This window comes from Muscardinus avellanarius (assembly GCF_963383645.1).
Source record: "Muscardinus avellanarius genome assembly, chromosome: 1".
Lineage (NCBI taxonomy): Eukaryota > Metazoa > Chordata > Mammalia > Rodentia > Gliridae > Muscardinus > Muscardinus avellanarius.
The window spans coordinates 103,269,152-103,289,374 of record NC_137786.1 but is presented as its reverse complement, the minus strand read 5'-3'; the positions used below and the strand labels follow the sequence as shown (position 1 = coordinate 103,289,374).

General features: G+C 45.1%; 3 protein-coding genes across 9 annotated transcripts in view; all 3 read right to left on the bottom strand.

Annotated features, from left to right (window-relative positions):
- Nucleotides 1–20,223, bottom strand: part of LOC308274983 (protocadherin gamma-C4) — a gene marked incomplete at both ends in the record, with an annotated part of 798,148 nt that overhangs the window by 140,714 nt on the left and 637,211 nt on the right. Inside the window, one exon of one of the 7 annotated variants that reach the window (XM_080713000.1) lies at nucleotides 7,183–9,606. The exons of the other annotated variants lie outside the window; for them this stretch is intronic. Coding sequence (XP_080569126.1) covers nucleotides 7,183–9,606 — 2,424 coding nt within the window. Of the gene's footprint in view, nucleotides 1–7,182; nucleotides 9,607–20,223 lie in introns of those variants that run through there. 7 annotated transcript variants of the gene reach the window in all.
- On the bottom strand, nucleotides 11,971–14,484 carry LOC308270772 (protocadherin gamma-B2-like; the record flags this gene model as incomplete). Its single annotated transcript, XM_080706855.1, has 1 exon — nucleotides 11,971–14,484. One exon carries the CDS (start codon nucleotides 14,482–14,484, stop codon nucleotides 11,971–11,973), a length of 2,514 nt encoding a protein of 837 aa, XP_080562981.1.
- LOC308270763 (protocadherin gamma-A4-like) lies at nucleotides 16,875–19,340 on the bottom strand (the record flags this gene model as incomplete). The annotated part of the gene is made up of 1 exon (XM_080706845.1): nucleotides 16,875–19,340. The coding sequence occupies one exon, from the start codon at nucleotides 19,338–19,340 to the stop codon at nucleotides 16,875–16,877; it is 2,466 nt and encodes an 821-aa protein (XP_080562971.1).

Genomic DNA, 20,223 nt, shown 5'->3' with positions numbered 1-20,223 from the left:
ATTTTAATATGTTAAATATATATTAATATATATTAATAATGTATATTTATTAATAAATATACATTTTAGAACTCACTATACAGAAAATAAGTAAATCATTTAACTATGTAGAGTTATGTTTAATTAAAGACAGATGAGGTCTCAACAACAGTGTGAGGCACTACTGTATTAAAATGTTTCTGATTGCGCCGGGCGTGGTGGCTCACGCTTGTAATCCCCTCGCTTGGGAGGCGGAGACAGGAGGATGGCACTTAAGCCAGCCTCGCTAGCTTAAGAGACCCTGTTCCCAAAAATAAAAAGAAAATAAGTCTAGGAGTGTAGCCTGGAGAAGGGCTTCCAGGAACCCCAGAACCACCTAAATAAATAAATAAATAAATAAATAAATAAATATGTTTCTGATTATATTGTTTGAGGATTAATAAAAATTTCAAGACCATTAAAGGAAATTCCCTTCCTCTAGAGACTGAAGTCAGGAATGCTTTACTACTGACCTACATCCTGGCTTTTAAAACTTTTTATCTTGTGACAAGGTCTAAGTTGCTGAGACTGGTCTTGAGCTTGCAATTCTCCTGCCTCAACCTCCTGAATTGCTAGGATGTGGATGGCTCTGAACACAAGAAAACTTTCTATGAAAGAACTTCAACACAGGTAAGTCTACAAAGAATTCTCTAGCGCCATACTCTAAACCCAGAAAAATTAATGGAAGGCAAAAAAAGTAGATATATTTAACCTGTATACTTTTTATCTCTAAAATAATGAATTGAAAACTATATTTATAGAAGAAAGATTTGGAGAAGCTTACCTGTTGCAAATCGACTGAATTAGAAGTCATGTTTGGATAGTTATCATTTGCACTTTCAAACCAGGAGCCTGCATCACATAGAAGATCTTGTGGTGGAACATTTTCTGGCACTATATTGAGAAATTTAAACTCGGTGTTTGAAGAATGTGAGGCAACGCACAGATTGTAGGAATAGGGCAAAGTCCCTTCGCTGTAGTTGGGCTGAACCACGGTTCCAGCCTTGGAGCCCAGAGCAGACTGAAAGCAGCCCCAGGCCGCGCGGCCCGAGGAGTGCCTAAGGCGCAGGGCGATGGCCAGGATCACCGCCAGGAGGAAGAGCACGGAGACGAGCGCCAGCGCCACCACCAGGTAGAACTGCAGCTCGGCCTGGGCGTCCGCGGGCGCCGGCCGGTCCTGCAGGTCCGGCAGCACCTCCTGCAAGCTGTCGGCGAAGACCAGGTGCAGCGTGGCGGTGGCCGAGAGGGGCGGCTGCCCGCCGTCGCGCACGGCCACCAGCAGGCGGTGGCGCGCCGCGTCCCTGTCGCCCAGCGCGCGCGCCGTGCGCACCTCGCCCGTGCGCAGCCCCAGGCTGAAGAGGCCGGGGTCGCTGGCCTGCAGCACGTGGTAGGACAGCCAGGCGTTGTGGCCCGCGTCGGCGTCCACCGCCACCACCTTGGTGACCAGGTAGCCGGGCTCGGCGGCGCGCGGCACGGTGTCGAGGAGCGCCGCGCCGTCGGGCCCCGGCGCGGGGTGCAGCACGCGCGGCGCGTTGTCGTTGCGGTCGCCCACCAGCACGCGCAGGCTCACGTTGGCGCCGCGCGCGGGCGCGCCCTGGTCGCGCGCCTGCAGCGTCAGCGCGAAGGCGCGCAGCTGCTCGTGGTCGAAGGCGCGCTGCGCGTACACCACGCCGCTCTGCGCGCCCACCGACACGTAGGACGCCAGCGCGCGCGGCTCCAGGTCGCTGGCCACGATGGAGTAGGCCACCTGGCCGTTGGGCCCCAGGTCGGGGTCGGAGGCGCTGACCTGCGCGATGGACGCGCCGGGCGCGTTGTTCTCCGCCACGTGGGCCACGTAGGCGGCCTGCTGGAACACCGGCGCGTTGTCGTTGACGTCGCCCACGTGCAGGGTGATGCTGGTGCTGGCGGAGAGCGGCGGCGTGCCCTTGTCGGTGGCTGTAATAATGACAGTGTACTTTGGGATCTGCTCTCGGTCCAGGAATTCATCTGTCACCAGCCTATATGTATGTTTTGTATCTTGAACTATTTTAAACGGGACCCTTCCTTTTAGTTGGCATAGAATTTCACCATTTAATCCAGAATCTAGATCATGTATTTTGATCAGAGCAACAGCAGTCCCCAGGTCAGCATCTTCTTGTATATGTTGGGATTCAGAAGCCAGGGTAATCTCAGGGGCATTGTCATTTTCATCTAAAATATCTATTTGTATTTTACAATGTGTGGTGTGACTTCCGTCTTTTGCTTCCACCCCAATTGTGTAGCCCTCTCTTTCTTCAAAGTCCAGTTTTCCAGCAGTGGTGAGTTCCCCTGTTCTACTGTCCAGTTTGAACAGCTGTCTCACGGCCTTACCAATATTAATGAAGGAATAAGTGATCTCGGAATTGACACCCTCATCTGGGTCAGTGGCCATCACTCTCAGCACCAAGGAGCCGGTTGGCAGGTTCTCTGGAACACTGACCCTGTACAAGTCCTGGGTGAACAGTGGTGGGTTATCATTTGCATCTGCAACAAGTACCCTGATGTGGGTGGTACAGCTCCTGGGTGGCTCACCCCCATCTTTAGCTGTGAGGATGAGGTGGTGATGGGACTGTTCTTCCCTGTCCAGGGGTGCTTTCAGAACCAGCACAGGGTAACTACTGCCGTCTGGGTCCTCCTTTTGAATTAAAGAGAAGTGTGGGTCCGGACTAAGGTAGTACTGCTGTAGTGAATTGACACCTACATCAGTATCTTGTGCGGATTCCAGGGCAAAGGTGGCTCCAGTTAGCGCCAGTTCATTGATTTCCAGCTCAGTGATATTTTCACTAAAGTTTGGTGGGTTGTCGTTGATATCCTCGATCTGCACAGTTATATGAAAAAAGTTCAAAGGCTGTTCAGCAACCATTTCAAATTCCAAAACACAGGTCGATTTCTTGCCACAAATCTCCTCTCGGTCTATACGGTCATTTACAAGTAAGTCCCCATTCTTGGAGTCCACGGTAAAGAATTTCTTCTCTGTACTAACCCGCAGGTTCCGAGTAGGCAAATCTTGCATGCCAAGCCCCAAATCCTCAGCAAGGTTACCCACCAGCGAGCCCTGAGCCAGCTCCTCGGAAATAACGTAATGGATCTGCTCCGAAAGCGCTGGGCACAACAAAGCGAGCAGGAAGAGATACCGCATTCCCGGAGGCCCTACCCGGCTCCTCGCTTCGGAGCGGCTTCCCATCTGCTCTCTTCGGATTCCGAGGGGAGGCGATGCGATCTCTAAACGACCTCAGGTCTTTCTTAGCGGTGGGTCCTCTAATGGAAGCCTCTGCTGTCAGCAGTGGTGAGAGGCTGCGCTCCTCCCTCCCCCTCCGGGAGCCTGCGATCCTTGGTAATCCCGCTGCTCCTGAAGCTGCTGGAGCTGCTCTCTGCTCAAAACTAGCCAACAGCGGCACACCGCGCCTCAGCTGCAGAACTGCAGTAGTGGGGACTAAATCGGCTCCAGATAAAGAGCGCGGCAATGAAAATTCTATATACTGAAACTCATCTTCCCATTTTACAATGCCTTTTAGAAGTGTAAATATTCACGTTATCGTAGTCTGACGGTCATTTCTTCGAATTTGAACTTTATTCACCCAAACGAAGTGTATTTTATGCAGAGATAAACTTGCTCAAGATGTTTATTGGCATAGTAATGCTTTTAGTTTTCATTTTCATTAAGTAGTCAAAATAGCATCTTCCTTGTTTATCTTAGTAAAGCTGACGGCCCAATAGAATAATATATAATATATATATAATATATAATATATACACACATACACACAGAGCAAGCATTGATGATAGATAGGATAGGAGAATGAAAATTCTCGAAATATCAACCTGACGTGTATTATTTTACTTTTTCCTTAACTTATAAATTATAAGTATCATAGATATTAGGTATATCCTATATTTCATTTTCTGAAGTTATCATCTCTATCATTTTACCATTCCCCCAAATTGATAGGCAAGCAGGGAGTTTAGTTGTCTTTATAAAATAGTCTAGTAAGAAGCAGGAGTCTCTTAGTGTCCAAGTGTCTACTTTTAATTAAGTATGTATGACTGAAAAACCATTTCACAGTGATATTTTTCAACACTACATTACAATTATCCTCAATTGTACTGTTTCTTCCCAAGTAGCTTAACAATGGTGAGTCATTTGAATTTGGGGAGGGGTAAACTATGGGTATGTACATATATTTCAAAGAATGAAATTTGTATTATCTACTTTTTCTTGTTCCCTAGGTTACTATGTCATCACCTCAACAGTTTTCATTGACATTCTTCAGTTGTCAATAAGCATACCAATGTCCATGTTTCTGTCAGGTATCTTATAGTTTTATCTCCATTTTCAATCTAGAAAGCCTTCATAAAGTGTTTAACCTACTTACTATATAGTTATTCTAAAACTTGGCAGGTATGCCAAAATCTGAAATCATCTTATAATGGAAAAGCATTAAAGCATCTTAAATTTATTGTATCCAGAATTTTAGACATTCATTGGCATCTTTACTTGATACAAACATGAAAAAAATGCTGAATCAAGACTGCTCCAAATTATGCCCAAATAACATGCCTTTCCACTACTATATAAACACTCCAATTAGTACTGGAAAGTTACTTCTCAGAGGATGTATAAAACCAAATGTTCAAATATTTAAAAGAGTATATGGCATATATATGTTGTGGAGCAAGGATTTTATAATGTGAAGTCTACTGGTAGTTTGTAGTAGTTTATATTTTCCTATTGCATTAAAAAGTTAATTCAGCATGCATACCCAAATTAACCTTTTCTTTTCTTTCTTTTTGGTACTGGAGTTAAACCTATGGACATTCAACCTCCAAGATACACTCCTAACCCTATTTTATTTTTAATTTGGAAACAGGGTCTTACTAAGTTGCTGAGGGTCTTACTAAGTTGTTAAGGCTGTCCTCAAACTTATGATCCTCCTGTCTCAGCCTCCCATGTACTAGGATTATAGGTATGTACTGATCTGCCTGGCTAACTTTTTCTTTAAAAATAATGGAAAAGTTAGTTTTCATGTTGTAGTGAATGGTGTCAGCATCTGTCATACAGATTCTCTTGTTACTCTTTGTATTCATTAGCCATTCGGTGAATTAGCACAATTTACATTGAGGACAGAATTGCCCATACATATTATTATGTGGGTATCCTTAAGTTACATTGATTTTCTAAATATAAACCTTAGGCTACTGTAATAAAGCAGAATTGTACCCATATACATACATACATACATATTATTAGATGTCATTTTTTTTTCTGTACTGGGGGTGGAACCCAGAGGCTTTCTACCTCTGGGTAATACTCCCAGACCTACTTCATATTTTATTTGGAAACAGGGTCTCACTAAGTTGTTGAGAGCCTCACTAAGTAGCCGAGGCTGGCTTCGAACCTGTGCGATCCTCCTGTCTCAGCCTCCCAACAGCGGGGATTACAAGGGTGCACCATTATGCCCAGCTATTAGATGTCATTTAAACAATTTTTTTGGTACTGAGGATGGAACTCAGGGGCTTTCTACCCCAGTGCTATACTCCCAGACCTATTATATATATATTTTGGAAACAGAGTCCCACTAAGTTGCTGAGAGCCTCACTAAGTAGCTGAGGCTAGCTTCAAACTCCTCTCTCAGCCTCCTAAGTGCTGGGATTACAAGCATCCGCCACGATGCTCAGCTAAAGAAATTTTTAAAAAATAAAAATCAAGTGGCTTGCTGGGTGTGGTGGCGCACGCTTGTAATCCCCGTGCTTGGGAGGCTGAGACAGGAGGATCGCGCAGGTTTGAAGCCAGCCTCAGCTACTTAGTGAGGCTCTCAGCAACTTGAGACCCTGTTTCCAAATAAAAATATAAAATAGGTCTGGAAGTATAGCCCGGAGGGGGAAAGCCTCTGGGTTCCACCCCCAGTACCACACACACACACAAAAATCAAGTGGCTTTTGCTTTTCTAAATGTGCCAATAAACTTTACATGTGGCACAGTAACATAATTTATAATCCCACTCTAATATTCCCTTGCCATTTTCCTCATTTATTAATAATATGCAGCTGATATTCAAAGTGTTGAAGGTATACGATTTAAAAGACTGGAGAATCTTAAGAAGTATCTCAGAAGCTGGGCATGGTGGCACATGCTTATAATCCCAGCATTTGGGAGGCTGAGATAGGAGGATAACAGTTTGCGGCCAGCCTCAGCTATTACTTAGTGAGGCCCTTTGCAACTCAGTAAGACCCTGTTTCAAAAAATAAAAAAATAATAAATAGGGCTGGGGAGGTAGTTTGGAGGTAGAATGTCTCTGGGTTCCGCCCCCAGTACTGCAAACAAACAAACCCACAAATATACATATCTACTAATTGAATGGGTTAACTCAAACAGTTCTGATTTCAGTATGCTATGGATATTATCATCACTATAAAGTTAATGTACATTTCTGATATTTATTATGCAGAAGTTTTCTGGGCTCTTCTACTGATTTATGCAAGTACTATAAATAATTTCCTTATGTAAAAGTTTTAGGTACAACAAATTATAAATCCTTCAGAATATCCTTTTTAAAATATGTTCCCTAATGGTGTCTAGGCAAATATTCAAAAGAGAATAGTACATCTAACAATTTGAACCAGTAAAACAACTCTTAACAGGATAACCATTCCAAACTCACAAAATCTTTGTGAAAAATTATGTTTAATATTTTAAGATATTTTCACTACATGCACTGCTATCATTTAAATTGTGTGTGTGTGTGTGTGTGTGTGTGTGTGTGTTACTAAGGATTGAACCCAAGAGCATTCTTGCTATCGCCTACACTCCCTGCCTGATTTTATTTTTTTTTAACATTGAAATGGGCTCACTAAGTTTCCTAGGCTTCTCTTGAACCTGAGATCCTCCTGTCTCAGTCTCTCAAGTATTGCATTTACAAGTGTGCACCACCATGCCTAGCTCTTCATTTAATTTTTAAAAAAATCCAGTGAAGATTTTGACCTCAAAACACAATTTGAAAACAAATGGAACAAACATTAATAAAGTCAAGTCAATCTACAAAAGAGCAAATAAAGATTAACTACATAATTAGCTAATTTAAAATGTAGCAGAAATATGATCAAGGAAAAAAATTGCTCCAGCTATTCTTACGGTAAGAGGAAACTAACCTGAATGATTCTCGGTTCTTCCTTGTTTGCATTTATCTTATCAGATATCAGAAGAGGCTCGCTTTTCCCACAACTCTCTTCACTAATGAGTGTGTCAGCATAGTTGGGCTGGGGAAAGATCAGGTGGCTCTTCCGTGAGTCTGCAGTGAGGGAGACCTCATGGGAATAGGTCTGCAGGAAAGCCTGCACCCCATCTACACCCACAAAGTGGGAAGCAGGCACACCAGCCAGCCTGCCTCTGGAAGCCTGGAGCAGGTGTGAGGAGCGCCAGCTTCGCAGCCTGAGTGCCAGCAGCACGATGACAAAGGCCAGGAAGATGCTGGAGACCACGGCCACTGCCACCACCAGGTAGAGTGTGAGGTCAGAGTCATTGAGGTCGGTGGGGGTCTTGATGCTCCCCAAATCAGCCAGGACATCTGGGATGCTGTCAGCCACTGCCACTGTGAGTGTGATGGTGGCTGAGAGAGGGGGTTGGCCGTGGTCCTGCACAGACACCACGAGGCTCTGCTTGAGCACATCTCTGTCCAGCAGGGCCCTTGCAGTGCGCACCTCCCCTGTGTGCAGCCCCACCGAGAAAAGCCCTGGCTCACTGGCCTTGAGCAGGCGGAAGGACAGCCAGGCATTCTGGCCTGAGTCCTTATCTACCGCAACCACCTTGGTCACCAGATATCCAGGCTCTGCAGAGCGGGGAGCCAGCTCCACACCAGTGGAACCATCGGTGGGGAGGGTGGGATACAGGATTTCAGGTGTGTTGTCATTCTGGTCCAGCACAAAGAGGTTCAGGGACACGTTGCTGCTGAGTGGAGGGTCCCCACTGTCACTGGCTGTCACCAGTAGTTGCAGATCTCTCAATTCCTCATAATCAAAGGAGCGCAGTGCATATAGGACCCCAGTGGCTGAGTTAATGGAGACATAGGAGGATAGAGGCACTCCCTCTAATGTATATTCAGCCAGGGAGTAAGTGATGTGAGCATTGTCACCACTGTCAGGGTCATTGGCCATCATGGAGAAAATAGAGATGCCTCTCGGGTTGTTTTCTGGGATGGAGGTGGAGTAGGTGGCCTGAGGGAAGGTAGGTGGGTTGTCATTGATATCTACTACTTTCAAGGAGAAGTGGTTTTCTGTAGACAGAGGCGGGGTTCCATGGTCAAAAACAGTTACTGTGATGTTATAATCTGAATTCTCTTCTCTGTCCAAGGTTTTTGTTGTTAATAGGTGATAGTAATTATCAACTGACTTTTCCAATTTGAAAGGCAAATTCTCAGGAATAGAACATGAAATCTCTCCATTCTCTCCAGAATCACTATCATGTACACTGAAGAGTGCAATTATGGTTCCAGGACGACAGTCTTCAGAAACGGAACTGCTGAGAGATGTGAACATCACTTCTGGGGCATTGTCGTTCACATCCTGAACTGTCACCAGCACCTTGGCACTGGCCAGAAGAGCTCCTCCATCCTGAGCTACAACTTCCATGAGGTAGGATCTGGACTCTTCATAGTCCAGGGATTGCATAGTTGAGATTTCCCCCAGGTTGGAATCAAGTTGAAAAGTCTCAGCAATTTTGTCTTCTTCATTTCGGAAAGAGTAGGTCAATTTCCCATTTATTCCCTCGTCTGCATCCGTGGCAGTGAGCATGAGTAGCTGAGTGCCCACAGGTATGTCCTCTGGAACACTCACTTTGTATTCGGACTGAGTGAACACGGGTGCATTATCATTGGCATCCAGGACCATCACGCGGATGTGGGCGGTGCTAGAGCGTACAGGGTCTCCACCATCTAAGGCTGTGAGGAGGAGGTCGTGAATAGCTTCTTTCTCGCGGTCCAGAGTCCGTTCTAACACCAGCTCGGGATACTTTTGACCATCAGATCCACTCTTCACATCCAGAAAGAAGTGAGGATCGGAGCTGAGCTGGTAACTCTGGAGGGAATTCATGCCCACATCAGCATCTCGCGCAAAGGGAAGCACTAACCGCGTTCCCACAGCCGCATTTTCATTAACTTTTACTTTTAATTCCTCATCCCGGAATCGCGGGACGTTATCATTGATATCAATTATTTCCACTTCAACTCCATAAATTTTCATTTTATTCTCAACCAAGATGTTAAAGTTCATCAGGCACCGCGCGCTCTGGCCGCAGAGCTCCTCCCGGTCTATCCTGCCCGCGGTAACCAAGCTGCCGCCTCGCGGGTTCAAAGAGAAAAGCTGCGTCCTACCTCTGGAGACGATGCGGACTCCGCGGTCCTTCAGCTCCCGGGGCTCCAGCCCCAGGTCCTTGGCGATGTTGCCCACGAAGGAGCCTTTGTCTAGCTCCTCAGGCACCGAGTAGCGGATCTGCGCGGATCCTGACTCACACAGCGTCCCCAGGAGCATGAAGGGCAGAAGCAGGTCTCCGCAGCTCCAACGCCTCAGTGGATCCGCCATTGCGGTCTCTTCCCTCAATTTCTCTTAAACCTGATTCAGCCTGTTGTTTATTTCTCTAAAGCCAAGACGGGCATATTCTTCGGCCGAATTGAGATGGGCAGTTTTCCTGAGAAGCTCCTCTGGTCGTGATTAGTTTGAAAGGAGAGAGTCGGTCGCTTCAGCAACAGCTTATTTCCCACTTTGGTGAACAGCGACGCCCAGAGTCTTAATAAGTTACTACACCAATTCTATTTTCATTTTCCATAAATTTAGTTATATTTCCAGTACTTATGCTGTATCCTTAATATATTACTGCATGACAGTGTTTAAATTTAATCAAATTTCAATTATGCAATAGTGAAAGACTTCCTCAAATCCCTGAGATCAATAATTAGATTCTTTTTTACTTCCTTAAAAGCAAAAAAGAAAAAATTTTGTGCCACTGAGTCTTAGGTCCTTAATTGATCTCCTGCCCATATTGAGTCTGTTTGTCCGCTTTAATATTCTGTCTTTTTATTAGGATGTATTTGTGAAAATGTGCCCATTCATATATAAGAATGCCAAACAAACCCAGCTTTCAATGTATTTTCAAAAAGGCCTACTGATTTATAGAAATTACTTTAGCTGTCATATCCAGAAAAGCACAGGAATTGTACTTGTGAAGTCTTTGAGAAAGTTTCCAGATTTTCAAAAGGAGAGTATGGCAAGTGCACCATCTTAAGGTGAGAAAGTTAAGTTGGGTTAACGGTACTTTATATTTTGCTATTACCATATCAAAATACTTAAAGATTTACAGTGACAAGGTCTTAGTGTCAGTCAATATAATTACTGTGGAGGACAGAGTTTTAGTATCATCATGTAGAAAAGCCTGTCTGGATGTTTATAGGGCAGTTGTGAATGACTTTTTCTGGTCACCAGAAAAAGAATATCATTGTGGCCGAAACAAATGAACATTTCAGGGGGTCCATCAGTGAGAAAATCAATTTTTATGTAATGACACCCTGATAGGAAAATTTTCAAATAAAGATGTTCTATATCTATTATTTATTTATTTATTTATTTATTTATTTATTTATTTATTTATTTTTGTGGTACTGGGGATGGAACCCATGAGTGTTCTAACTCCAAGCTACATTCCAGGCCCTATTTTTTATTTGAAACAGGGTCTCAATAAGTTGCATAGGGCCTCACTCAAGGCTGTCCGAGAACCTGTGATCCTCCTGTCTCAGCCTCCCAAGTACTGGGATTACAAGCGTGTGCCACCACGCTCGACTTTCTATATCTACAATTTAAAAATCTAGAGCCAGGTGTGGTGGCTGCAACTCAGTGAGACACTGTTTCAAAATAAAGAATAAAAAATACTGCAGGGGGTGTAGCCAAGAGGTGGAATGCCCCTGGGTTCCATCCCCACACCAACCAAAAAGAAAAAATCCAAAAACCAAAGGTGTTAATACTTGATAGAAATAACGTGAGCATAGGTTGCAGAATTTTCCTCAATGTGAAATTTTTCTCATGAATAATTAACATGCATGAGAAAGAATGATTTCTCACATTTATTAAAATGCAATACTCAGCTGGGTGTGGTGACGCACGCTTGTAATCCCAGTATTTGAAGGCTGAGACAGGAGAATTGAGGTTCACTGATAGCCTCAGCTATTTATTGAGGCCCTTTGCAACTCAGTGACACCTTATTTCAAAGTTAAGAATAAAAAATAGGACTAAGGGTGTAGCTCTAAAGTTGAATGACCCTGTGTTCCATCCCCAGCACCACAAAAAAAGTGTCATAGCAGACACATGGAAACCCAAAAATTGTCTATTCTTTAAAAATAGATCTAGGGCCAGGGATGTAGATCAGTGAGAGAGCATCCTAATATGCAGGAGGCCCTGAGTCCAGTCCCCAGTGCTGAAAAAAATATGGCATCACATACATTTAATGAACAGCTTGTTAAGACAGGTGATATTTAAGTTAATAGAACATTGTCCTACCCATGCTGTTGTCAGCATGCTATGACACTAGGTAAAACTCTTCTTTCTCCCCAGTTCCCACAACTAGGAGGACAAAGACTCTACTCTGAAGTACTATGAGTTTAAGAGGAAATAAAACTGAATTTGAATAATAAAGATCTTGAAGTGAAAGGAAATGTTTAGGATCCCAATAGTGATTAAATTTTTGGATGGAAGAAATATATATATATATATATATATATATATATATATATATATATATATATTTCATATATATATGAAAAAGAATATCTTTCATGGAACACATAATTATGGAACACATAATTATGAACAAATAAGCCTCATGTTGCAGATAGAATAATCGATATTTAGGGCTTGGTTAGAAAAAATCAAGATAATAGACCATTGCCCAAATATGACTCACAAGACAAAATCGACAAGGGAGTGTCCTAACTCAATTACATGATTTAAGATACATTGAAATCTCAAACAAAAATAAGTAAAATTAAAGCTCACCTTCAAAATAGTATCCGAGGCAAAGAGGACATCAGGGTCGCCATTATTTGACCTTGGCACCCAAGAGGGATCTTCACAGAGAAGATTCTGAGGAGCCACTTCCGGTGTCACGTTGAGAAAATTAAACTCTGCCTTTGCAGAATGTGAGGCAACGCACAGATTGTAGGAATAGGGCACAGTTCCCTCGCTGTAGTTGGGCTGAACCACGGGTCCAGCCTTGGAGCCCAGAGCAGACTGAAAGCAGCCCCAGGCCGCGCGGCCCGAGGAGTGCCTAAGGCGCAGGGCGATGGCCAGGATCACCGCCAGGAGGAAGAGCACGGAGACGAGCGCCAGCGCCACCACCAGGTAGAACTGCAGCTCGGCCTGGGCGTCCGCGGGCGCCGGCCGGTCCTGCAGGTCCGGCAGCACCTCCTGCAAGCTGTCGGCGAAGACCAGGTGCAGCGTGGCGGTGGCCGAGAGGGGCGGCTGCCCGCCGTCGCGCACGGCCACCAGCAGGCGGTGGCGCGCCGCGTCCCTGTCGCCCAGCGCGCGCGCCGTGCGCACCTCGCCCGTGCGCAGCCCCAGGCTGAAGAGGCCGGGGTCGCTGGCCTGCAGCACGTGGTAGGACAGCCAGGCGTTGTGGCCCGCGTCGGCGTCCACCGCCACCACCTTGGTGACCAGGTAGCCGGGCTCGGCGGCGCGCGGCACGGTGTCGAGGAGCGCCGCGCCGTCGGGCCCCGGCGCGGGGTGCAGCACGCGCGGCGCGTTGTCGTTGCGGTCGCCCACCAGCACGCGCAGGCTCACGTTGGCGCCGCGCGCGGGCGCGCCCTGGTCGCGCGCCTGCAGCGTCAGCGCGAAGGCGCGCAGCTGCTCGTGGTCGAAGGCGCGCTGCGCGTACACCACGCCGCTCTGCGCGCCCACCGACACGTAGGACGCCAGCGCGCGCGGCTCCAGGTCGCTGGCCACGATGGAGTAGGCCACCTGGCCGTTGGGCCCCAGGTCGGGGTCGGAGGCGCTGACCTGCGCGATGGACGCGCCGGGCGCGTTGTTCTCCGCCACGTGGGCCACGTAGGCGGCCTGCTGGAACACCGGCGCGTTGTCGTTGACGTCCGAGATGTGCAAAGTGAGGCTGAGGGTGGAGGACAGGGGCGGCTTGCCCCGGTCGGTGGCCGCGATGGTGACGTTGTACTCCGGGGTCTCCTCCCGGTCTAAAGCCTTGTCTGTCACTAGCTTGTAATAGTTCCTCGAGGAAGATTTCAGTATAAACTCTGAATTTTCTAAGATGCGACAGTAAACGTCTGCATTTTCTCCAGAGTCTCTGTCTCTTGTTTTTATCAAGGCGACCACTGTTCCTGGTGGTGAATCTTCTGGAAGGGGAGTAAATACTGAAGTCACAATCACTTCAGGTGCACAGTCATTCTCATCAAGAATGTCTACTTGGATACTGCAATGGGATGCTAGATCTCCAGGATCTTTTGCTTCCACAAGCAGAGTGTAACTGGTAGAAAATTCGAAATCCAAATTATCCTTTGTTGAGATTTCTCCTGTTCTTTTATCTAGGCTGAAGATACGTTCCACTTGCTCGTCCACATTATGAAAGGAGTAAGTGATTTCTGCGTTGATGCCCTCATCCTGGTCGGTGGCTGTCACTCGAAGCACTGAGGAGCCTGGGGGTACGTCCTCCCGCAGGGTGACCCTGTATACATCCTGGCTGAACAATGGAGGATTATCATTGATATCTGTGACTTGGATTCGTATCTGGGCGGTGCCTCTTTGAGGTGGGTCCCCTCCATCCACAGCTGTGAGGATCAACTCATGAAAACTATGCTCTTCTCTGTCCAGGGAATGTTTCAGAATCAACTCAGGATATTTACTTCCATCGGGAGCCTGTTTCTCTGCGAGGTCGAAGTAGCCATTGTCATTAAGGTGGTACCTTTGCAGTGAATTAGGACCAACATCTGAGTCCAGCGCAGGGTCTAGCGGAAACGTTTTGCCTGGTGTTATGGATTCTCCAATTTTTAAATCAATCTTACTCTGTTTGAATAGCGGAACGTTGTCATTTATATCCTGCACAATTACTGCTACGTGGAAAATATTTAATGGATTTTCAGCGACCGTATCAAAATCCAGAATACACTGAGTCTGCTTCCCGCAAATCTGCTCTCGGTCTATTCTGTCACCCACAATTAAGTCCCCGCTCTCTGGGTTTACAGTGAAATATTCCTTGTCTGCGCTAATCCGCAGCTTTCGGGGCGGCAAGTCCTGGATACGGAGCCCCAGGTCCTTGGCAAGGTTTCCTACTACCGAGTTTTTGGGCAGCTCCTCTGGAATCGAGTAGCGGATCTGGTCTGGGAGAGCCTGGCCGAACAAAAACAGCAGGAGAGGCACCAGTACCTGTGGGCACAGCGCCGGGAAGCTCCTCCCGGCGCTCGGCGTCATCCTATCTTCCTCCGCCGCTGCTCCACTCCTCTAAGGGCAGGAGAAATAAGCCCTCTGTGGATGGCTGAACACCGGGTAGGATCACCTTTTCTGCTTTTGTTTTCTGTATGCGAACTTGTACTGGCGTCTTCTGTGTGGTTAGTTTGGGCCGGAAGCTATCCTTTGAGCCCCCCTTAACGCTCCTCTGATACTGCTGCTCTCTTCTTTTAACCTACAGCGACACCCAGAGGATTCCCGGAAAATCGGCACCAGTGGCTTGCATAAGTTTGTAAAGTTTTAAAAATCCTTTCTTTTTCAAATTTACAAAGAGTATTTATTAAAAAATATTTATATTGCTCCAAATTCAAAACTCACATATTACATAGATTCTAACTCCCATCCCTGTATTGTGTAACACATTTCTTCCAAGGAAAATGAGTGTTATGTGTCATATGTATCCCTCTAGAGATGTTTTATATAGTGCTGAAGATTTGAATAAGTGTTATCCCATTTTATGCAAATGTAAGCATACGAGATACCATTTTATGCACCTCGCCTTTATATAGTAGTGTGAGGGACCCATTATATCTGAAGATCATTTCATTTTAGTACATATGGAGGTTCACATTTCTTACAGCTATACAGTAGTCTACCAAACGGATACACAATAATTTGTTTAATCAGAAATATTTTCTCAAAGTGCCAATTCAAACAAAAACGAAATACCACATGTTATGAAGTTTAAATTGTCTACTGCTCCTCCAGGTATTAAAAAAGTACGAGTATCAGTACCACTTTAATTCTGGAATATATTCTTAATTACATCATCTGAATATATTTGTCTCAGTTTTGAGTCAGTTAAGAATTTTCAAATTATATTTTAGCATTTTTAATAGTGCTACTAATAATAATGCTCTCCTCAGATACGAGTTGTCTCTCAATTTACTCTGTGCATCGCGCCACAACTTCCCTTGGATACAGAACCATGTAGAAACTACAACTCTCCTTAAATAAGGTTGAACCATACTTCACAGTCTTGAAACAAATTTCATTTATCAAAAGTCCCTAAATTGTGCAGCCATAGGCATTTATGAATTTCAACTTAACACAGAGAACCACATTAAGGCAGAAAGAATGAAAGTGTTGCATATTGTTTACATGCAAAATATTTCATCGTATATCACCCCAGGGCCATGTGGTACAGAGCGATCTGAGAACAACTTGTAGGGATACAGATGAGTAAGAATGAAATCAATTTACTAAGTAGAATGAATGGTATCAGTCAAAAATCAAGTTACCCAGCCTTTGTAAGAGGCTTACCTGATGGAAAACAGAAAGACTTAAAATAGTTATCTTTTCCTTATAACTCAATAGTGATGTTATGATATATAATTTAGACACTACTAAAATATTACTACATAGTGGTATAGGTCAGGGAGCACTTTTCTAGAATATACAAAGCACTGGGTTTGATACTCAGTGCCACACACAACAAATTACTCCTACAATCTACTTAAATATGAGTGAAATTAAATGAGAATATTTTTGATAATTACAGAAATGTACCAAAGGAATCAGAAAAACTCACTGCTGGAGCATCTCAGATCAACAATAACAAAATTTAAAAGATATCATTCAATTAAGAAAATATCCCTGCTAAAGTTATATAAAAGTTAAATATTTACCTTACCATCCATAATTACCACTATCTAATTATAATGGAAAAGAAAAGTAAACTTTAAGCAAATAAATAAACTTTAAGAATGTAAAAGTAAATTTGAAATTATTATGTCCAGATTCAATATTAGCACTAGTGTTATAAGCACAAATTTATTCCAGTGCTTGGGAGGCTGAAACAGGATTACAGGCTTGAAATCAGCCTCAGCAACTTAGTGAGACTCTGTTTCAAAATAAAAAATAAAACAGGGCTAGGGTGTAGTTCACAGGTAGAAAGCCCCTGGGTTCAATACCCAGTAAAACACGCACGCGCGCGCACACACACACACGCTTGGGCGTGTGTGCAATTATATATACTTCTTTTGTATTTCACAGGTTGAAATTATTCTTTCAGTAATGCACATAAGAAAACTATTTAAAATGTAAGTGGTATATGAACATAAAATTAAATTCCTACTGAAGCTGCAACTGAAAGAAGACTACAAAGGTTAAGTAATAAAAAACAAGTAGGAATGGGAAATAGTGAAATAGTAGCATGTATGTCTAGAATGCCCAAGGACCTGGATTCAATATTTAATACCTCAAAGAAAAAAGTAATAAATGAATATTTTTTGTGTAGAAAATGCTATTGATAATTATTATTTCTCCCATGTGAAATTACGTAATACCAATAAAGAGGTGCCTGTATTTGATATATCAACATATAATCAACAATTGGAGAGATTTACAAAACTCTATGTTTTAGTAGGGTAAGGTCCATCAGAGGATTGACTCACCTGAAGAATACTGGGGTCTCCTTTAGTTTCAGGTAAATCTTGAGATATCAGGAGAGGCTCGCTTTTCTCACAGCTCTCCTGACTAATGAGTGTGTCAGCATAGTTGGGCTGGGGAAAGATCAGGTGGCTCTTCCGCGAGTCTGCAGTGAGGGAGACCTCATGGGAATAGGTCTGCAGGAAAGCCTGCACCCCATCTACACCCACAAAGTGGGAAGCAGGCACACCAGCCAGCCTGCCTCTGGAAGCCTGGAGCAGGTGTGAGGAGCGCCAGCATCGCAGCCTGAGTGCCAGCAGCACAATGACAAAGGCCAGGAAGATGCAGGAGACCACGGCCACTGCCACCACCAGGTAGAGTGTGAGGTCAGAGTCATGGAGGTCGGAGGGGTCCTTGATGCTTCCCAGATCAGCCAGGACATCTGGGATGCTGTCAGCCACTGCCACTGTGAGGGTGATGGTGGCTGAGAGAGGGGGTTGGCCGTGGTCCTGCACAGACACCACGAGGCTCTGCTTGAGCACATCTCTGTCCAGCAGGGCCCTTGCAGTGCGCACCTCCCCTGTGTGCAGCCCCACCGAGAAAAGCCCTGGCTCACTGGCCTTGAGCAGGCGGAAGGACAGCCAGGCATTCTGGCCTGAGTCCTTATCTACCGCAACCACCTTGGTCACCAGATATCCAGGCTCTGCAGAGCGGGGAGCCAGCTCCACACCAGTGGAACCATCGGTGGGGAGGGTGGGATACAGGATTTCAGGTGTGTTGTCATTCTGGTCCAGCACAAAGAGGCTCAGGGACACATTGCTGCTGAGCGGAGGATCCCCACTGTCCTTGGCTACCACCAGTAGTTGTAAGTCTTGGAACTGCTCATAATCAAAGGAGCGCAGTGCATACAAGACACCGGTATTGGAGTTGATAGAGACATAGGAGGACAGAGGTACCCCCTGGATGGTATCCTCTGTCAGGGAGTAGGTGACTTGGGCATTCTCACCACTGTCTGGGTCCTGGGCTGTCATGGATAAAATGGAGGCTCCTCTGGCATTGTTTTCTGGAATGTAGGCAGAGTAGGATGCATGCGTAAAGGTGGGTGGGTTGTCATTGATATCCACCACCTGCAGTGAGATATGAGTTTCTGTAGACAGTGGTGGTGTTCCTTGGTCAGTGGCAGCTACTGTAATGTTATATTCTGAAACTTCTTCTCTATCCAGAGTTCTATTTACCAACAACCGATGATAATTTCCATAGGTCTTTTCAAGCCAGAATGGCAGATTATCCGGAATAGAACAAGTGACAAGTCCATTCTCTCCTGAGTCACTATCATGCACATTGAAAAGTGCAATTACTGTACCTGGAGGAGAGGTTTCTTGGATTGCGCTGGTGACAGAGGTAACAGTGACTTCTGGAGCATTGTCATTTACATCCAGAACTGTCACCAGTACCTTACTTCTGGCTCGGAGACCTGGTCCATCATGGGCTTCTACATCTATGTCATAGAATCCAGAGTCCTCATAATCTAGGTCTCCCAATGTTGTTATATCCCCAGTCAAAGAATTCAACTTGAATAGATGGGAAATTTTGTCTCTTACTTTCCGGAAGGAATATGTCACTTCTCCGTTGGCGCCTTCATCTGGGTCAGTGGCTTTTATAGTGAGTAGCTGAGAGCCCACAGGCAGGTTCTCCTGAACATTTATGCGGTACTCTGGTTGAGTGAATACAGGAGCATTATCATTGATGTCCATAAGTGTTATGTGAATCCTGGTAGTGCCAGATCGAACTGGGTCACCTCCGTCGAAGGCAGTGAGAATAAGGTGGTGAACTGCCTCTTCCTCACGATCTAAGGCATGCTTCAGCACCAGCTCTGGGTACTGAATCCCATCCGCCTCACTTTGCACATGCAGGGCGAAGTGATCATTCGAGCTGAGCTGGTAACCCTGCAGGGAATTCACCCCTACATCCAGATCAAAAGCTTCAGGGAGAGGAAATCGTGTCCCAGGATTTTCACTTTCAGGAACTTTTATTTCCCTGTGTTCTATTCCAAAAGTGGGCGAGTTATCATTTACATCGATGATTTCCACTTCTACTCCAAAAATCTTTACTTTGTCTTTTAGAAGAATCTCCAGGCTTGCTATACACTTTGGGGACCTGTCGCAAAGCTCCTCGCGGTCTATCCTGCCAACAGTGACCAAGCTGCCGCTTCGCGGGTTAAGAGCAAAGAGCTGGGTCTTACCTCTGGAGACGATGCGAACTCCACTCTCCGCCAGCTTCCCTGGCTCCAGCCCCAGGTCCTTGGCGATGTTGCCTACCGTAGAGCCTTTCTCCAGCTCCTCGGGCACCGAGTAGCGGATCTGACCGGTGCGGATTTCCCCCCAGACTCCCAGGAGAATGCATATCCATATCAGTGGGCTGAAGACCGGCGGGTATGAGGTAGCCGCCATTGCAGCTTCGCTGCGGAGTAGCCGGGGCTTGAATGTTCTCTCTGTTGAGGCCTGAGGATCCTTACAATCTGCGGGTTCCAAGATAATGCGCTCTCGCCGTTGGGTACAGGAGTACTAAGGGTCCCAAGCTGAAGGTTTCCTAAAGCCGCAGCACTAGTGCTTTGTGATGCGGAAGTCTTGTCTGATCGAATTTCTGTTTCCCCCCCCTGATTGGTGAACAGCGACACTCAGAGTCCTAACCTGTTATTGCAATTTACTCTGGAAAAAGTACCACTTACATATTTGCCTTTCCCTTTCCCAGTCCTATTTCTCCTAAGAAAAATAAAAGTCAAATTTTTATTGTTTAACTTGCAATAAAAATTCAGGAATGGCACCAAATCTCCTGCACAATATACCTTATAAAGTTTTCTATTTTATCAGAGAAATAATGTGGTGATTTGGGGGACAAAGAATTCTTTCTCTTTTCAGTTTGTTTTCATTGTTTGTCTCCATAGCTTATTTCCAGCACATTGTATTGTGCAAGAAACACATTCATTTCTCCTAGGAAGAATAGTGGAGTAGAAAAGTACAGGAAACAGACGGTGAAAAGACAGTGGCCCTTGGGCTTGGAGGGCCAGCTGTAGTCCAAATGTATGCAGAAGCATGTTTCCTTACCTGAGTTCACCCCTAGAGTCTGAGGAAACTTTTCATTTCCTCTGCAAGAAAATACCTGATGTTCAAGAGATAGTCTTACCCCTGTGCAAATGGGCTGGCAAAAAATGACTCTAGTTTTGGGAAGTTAATTTGCTCATTAATTTTGTTTTTTTTTTCTTTGCTATTCATTCTTTTCAATATTTTTAAATAAATTTTTATTGGTGCATTGTAGTCATACTTTTTAATAGGA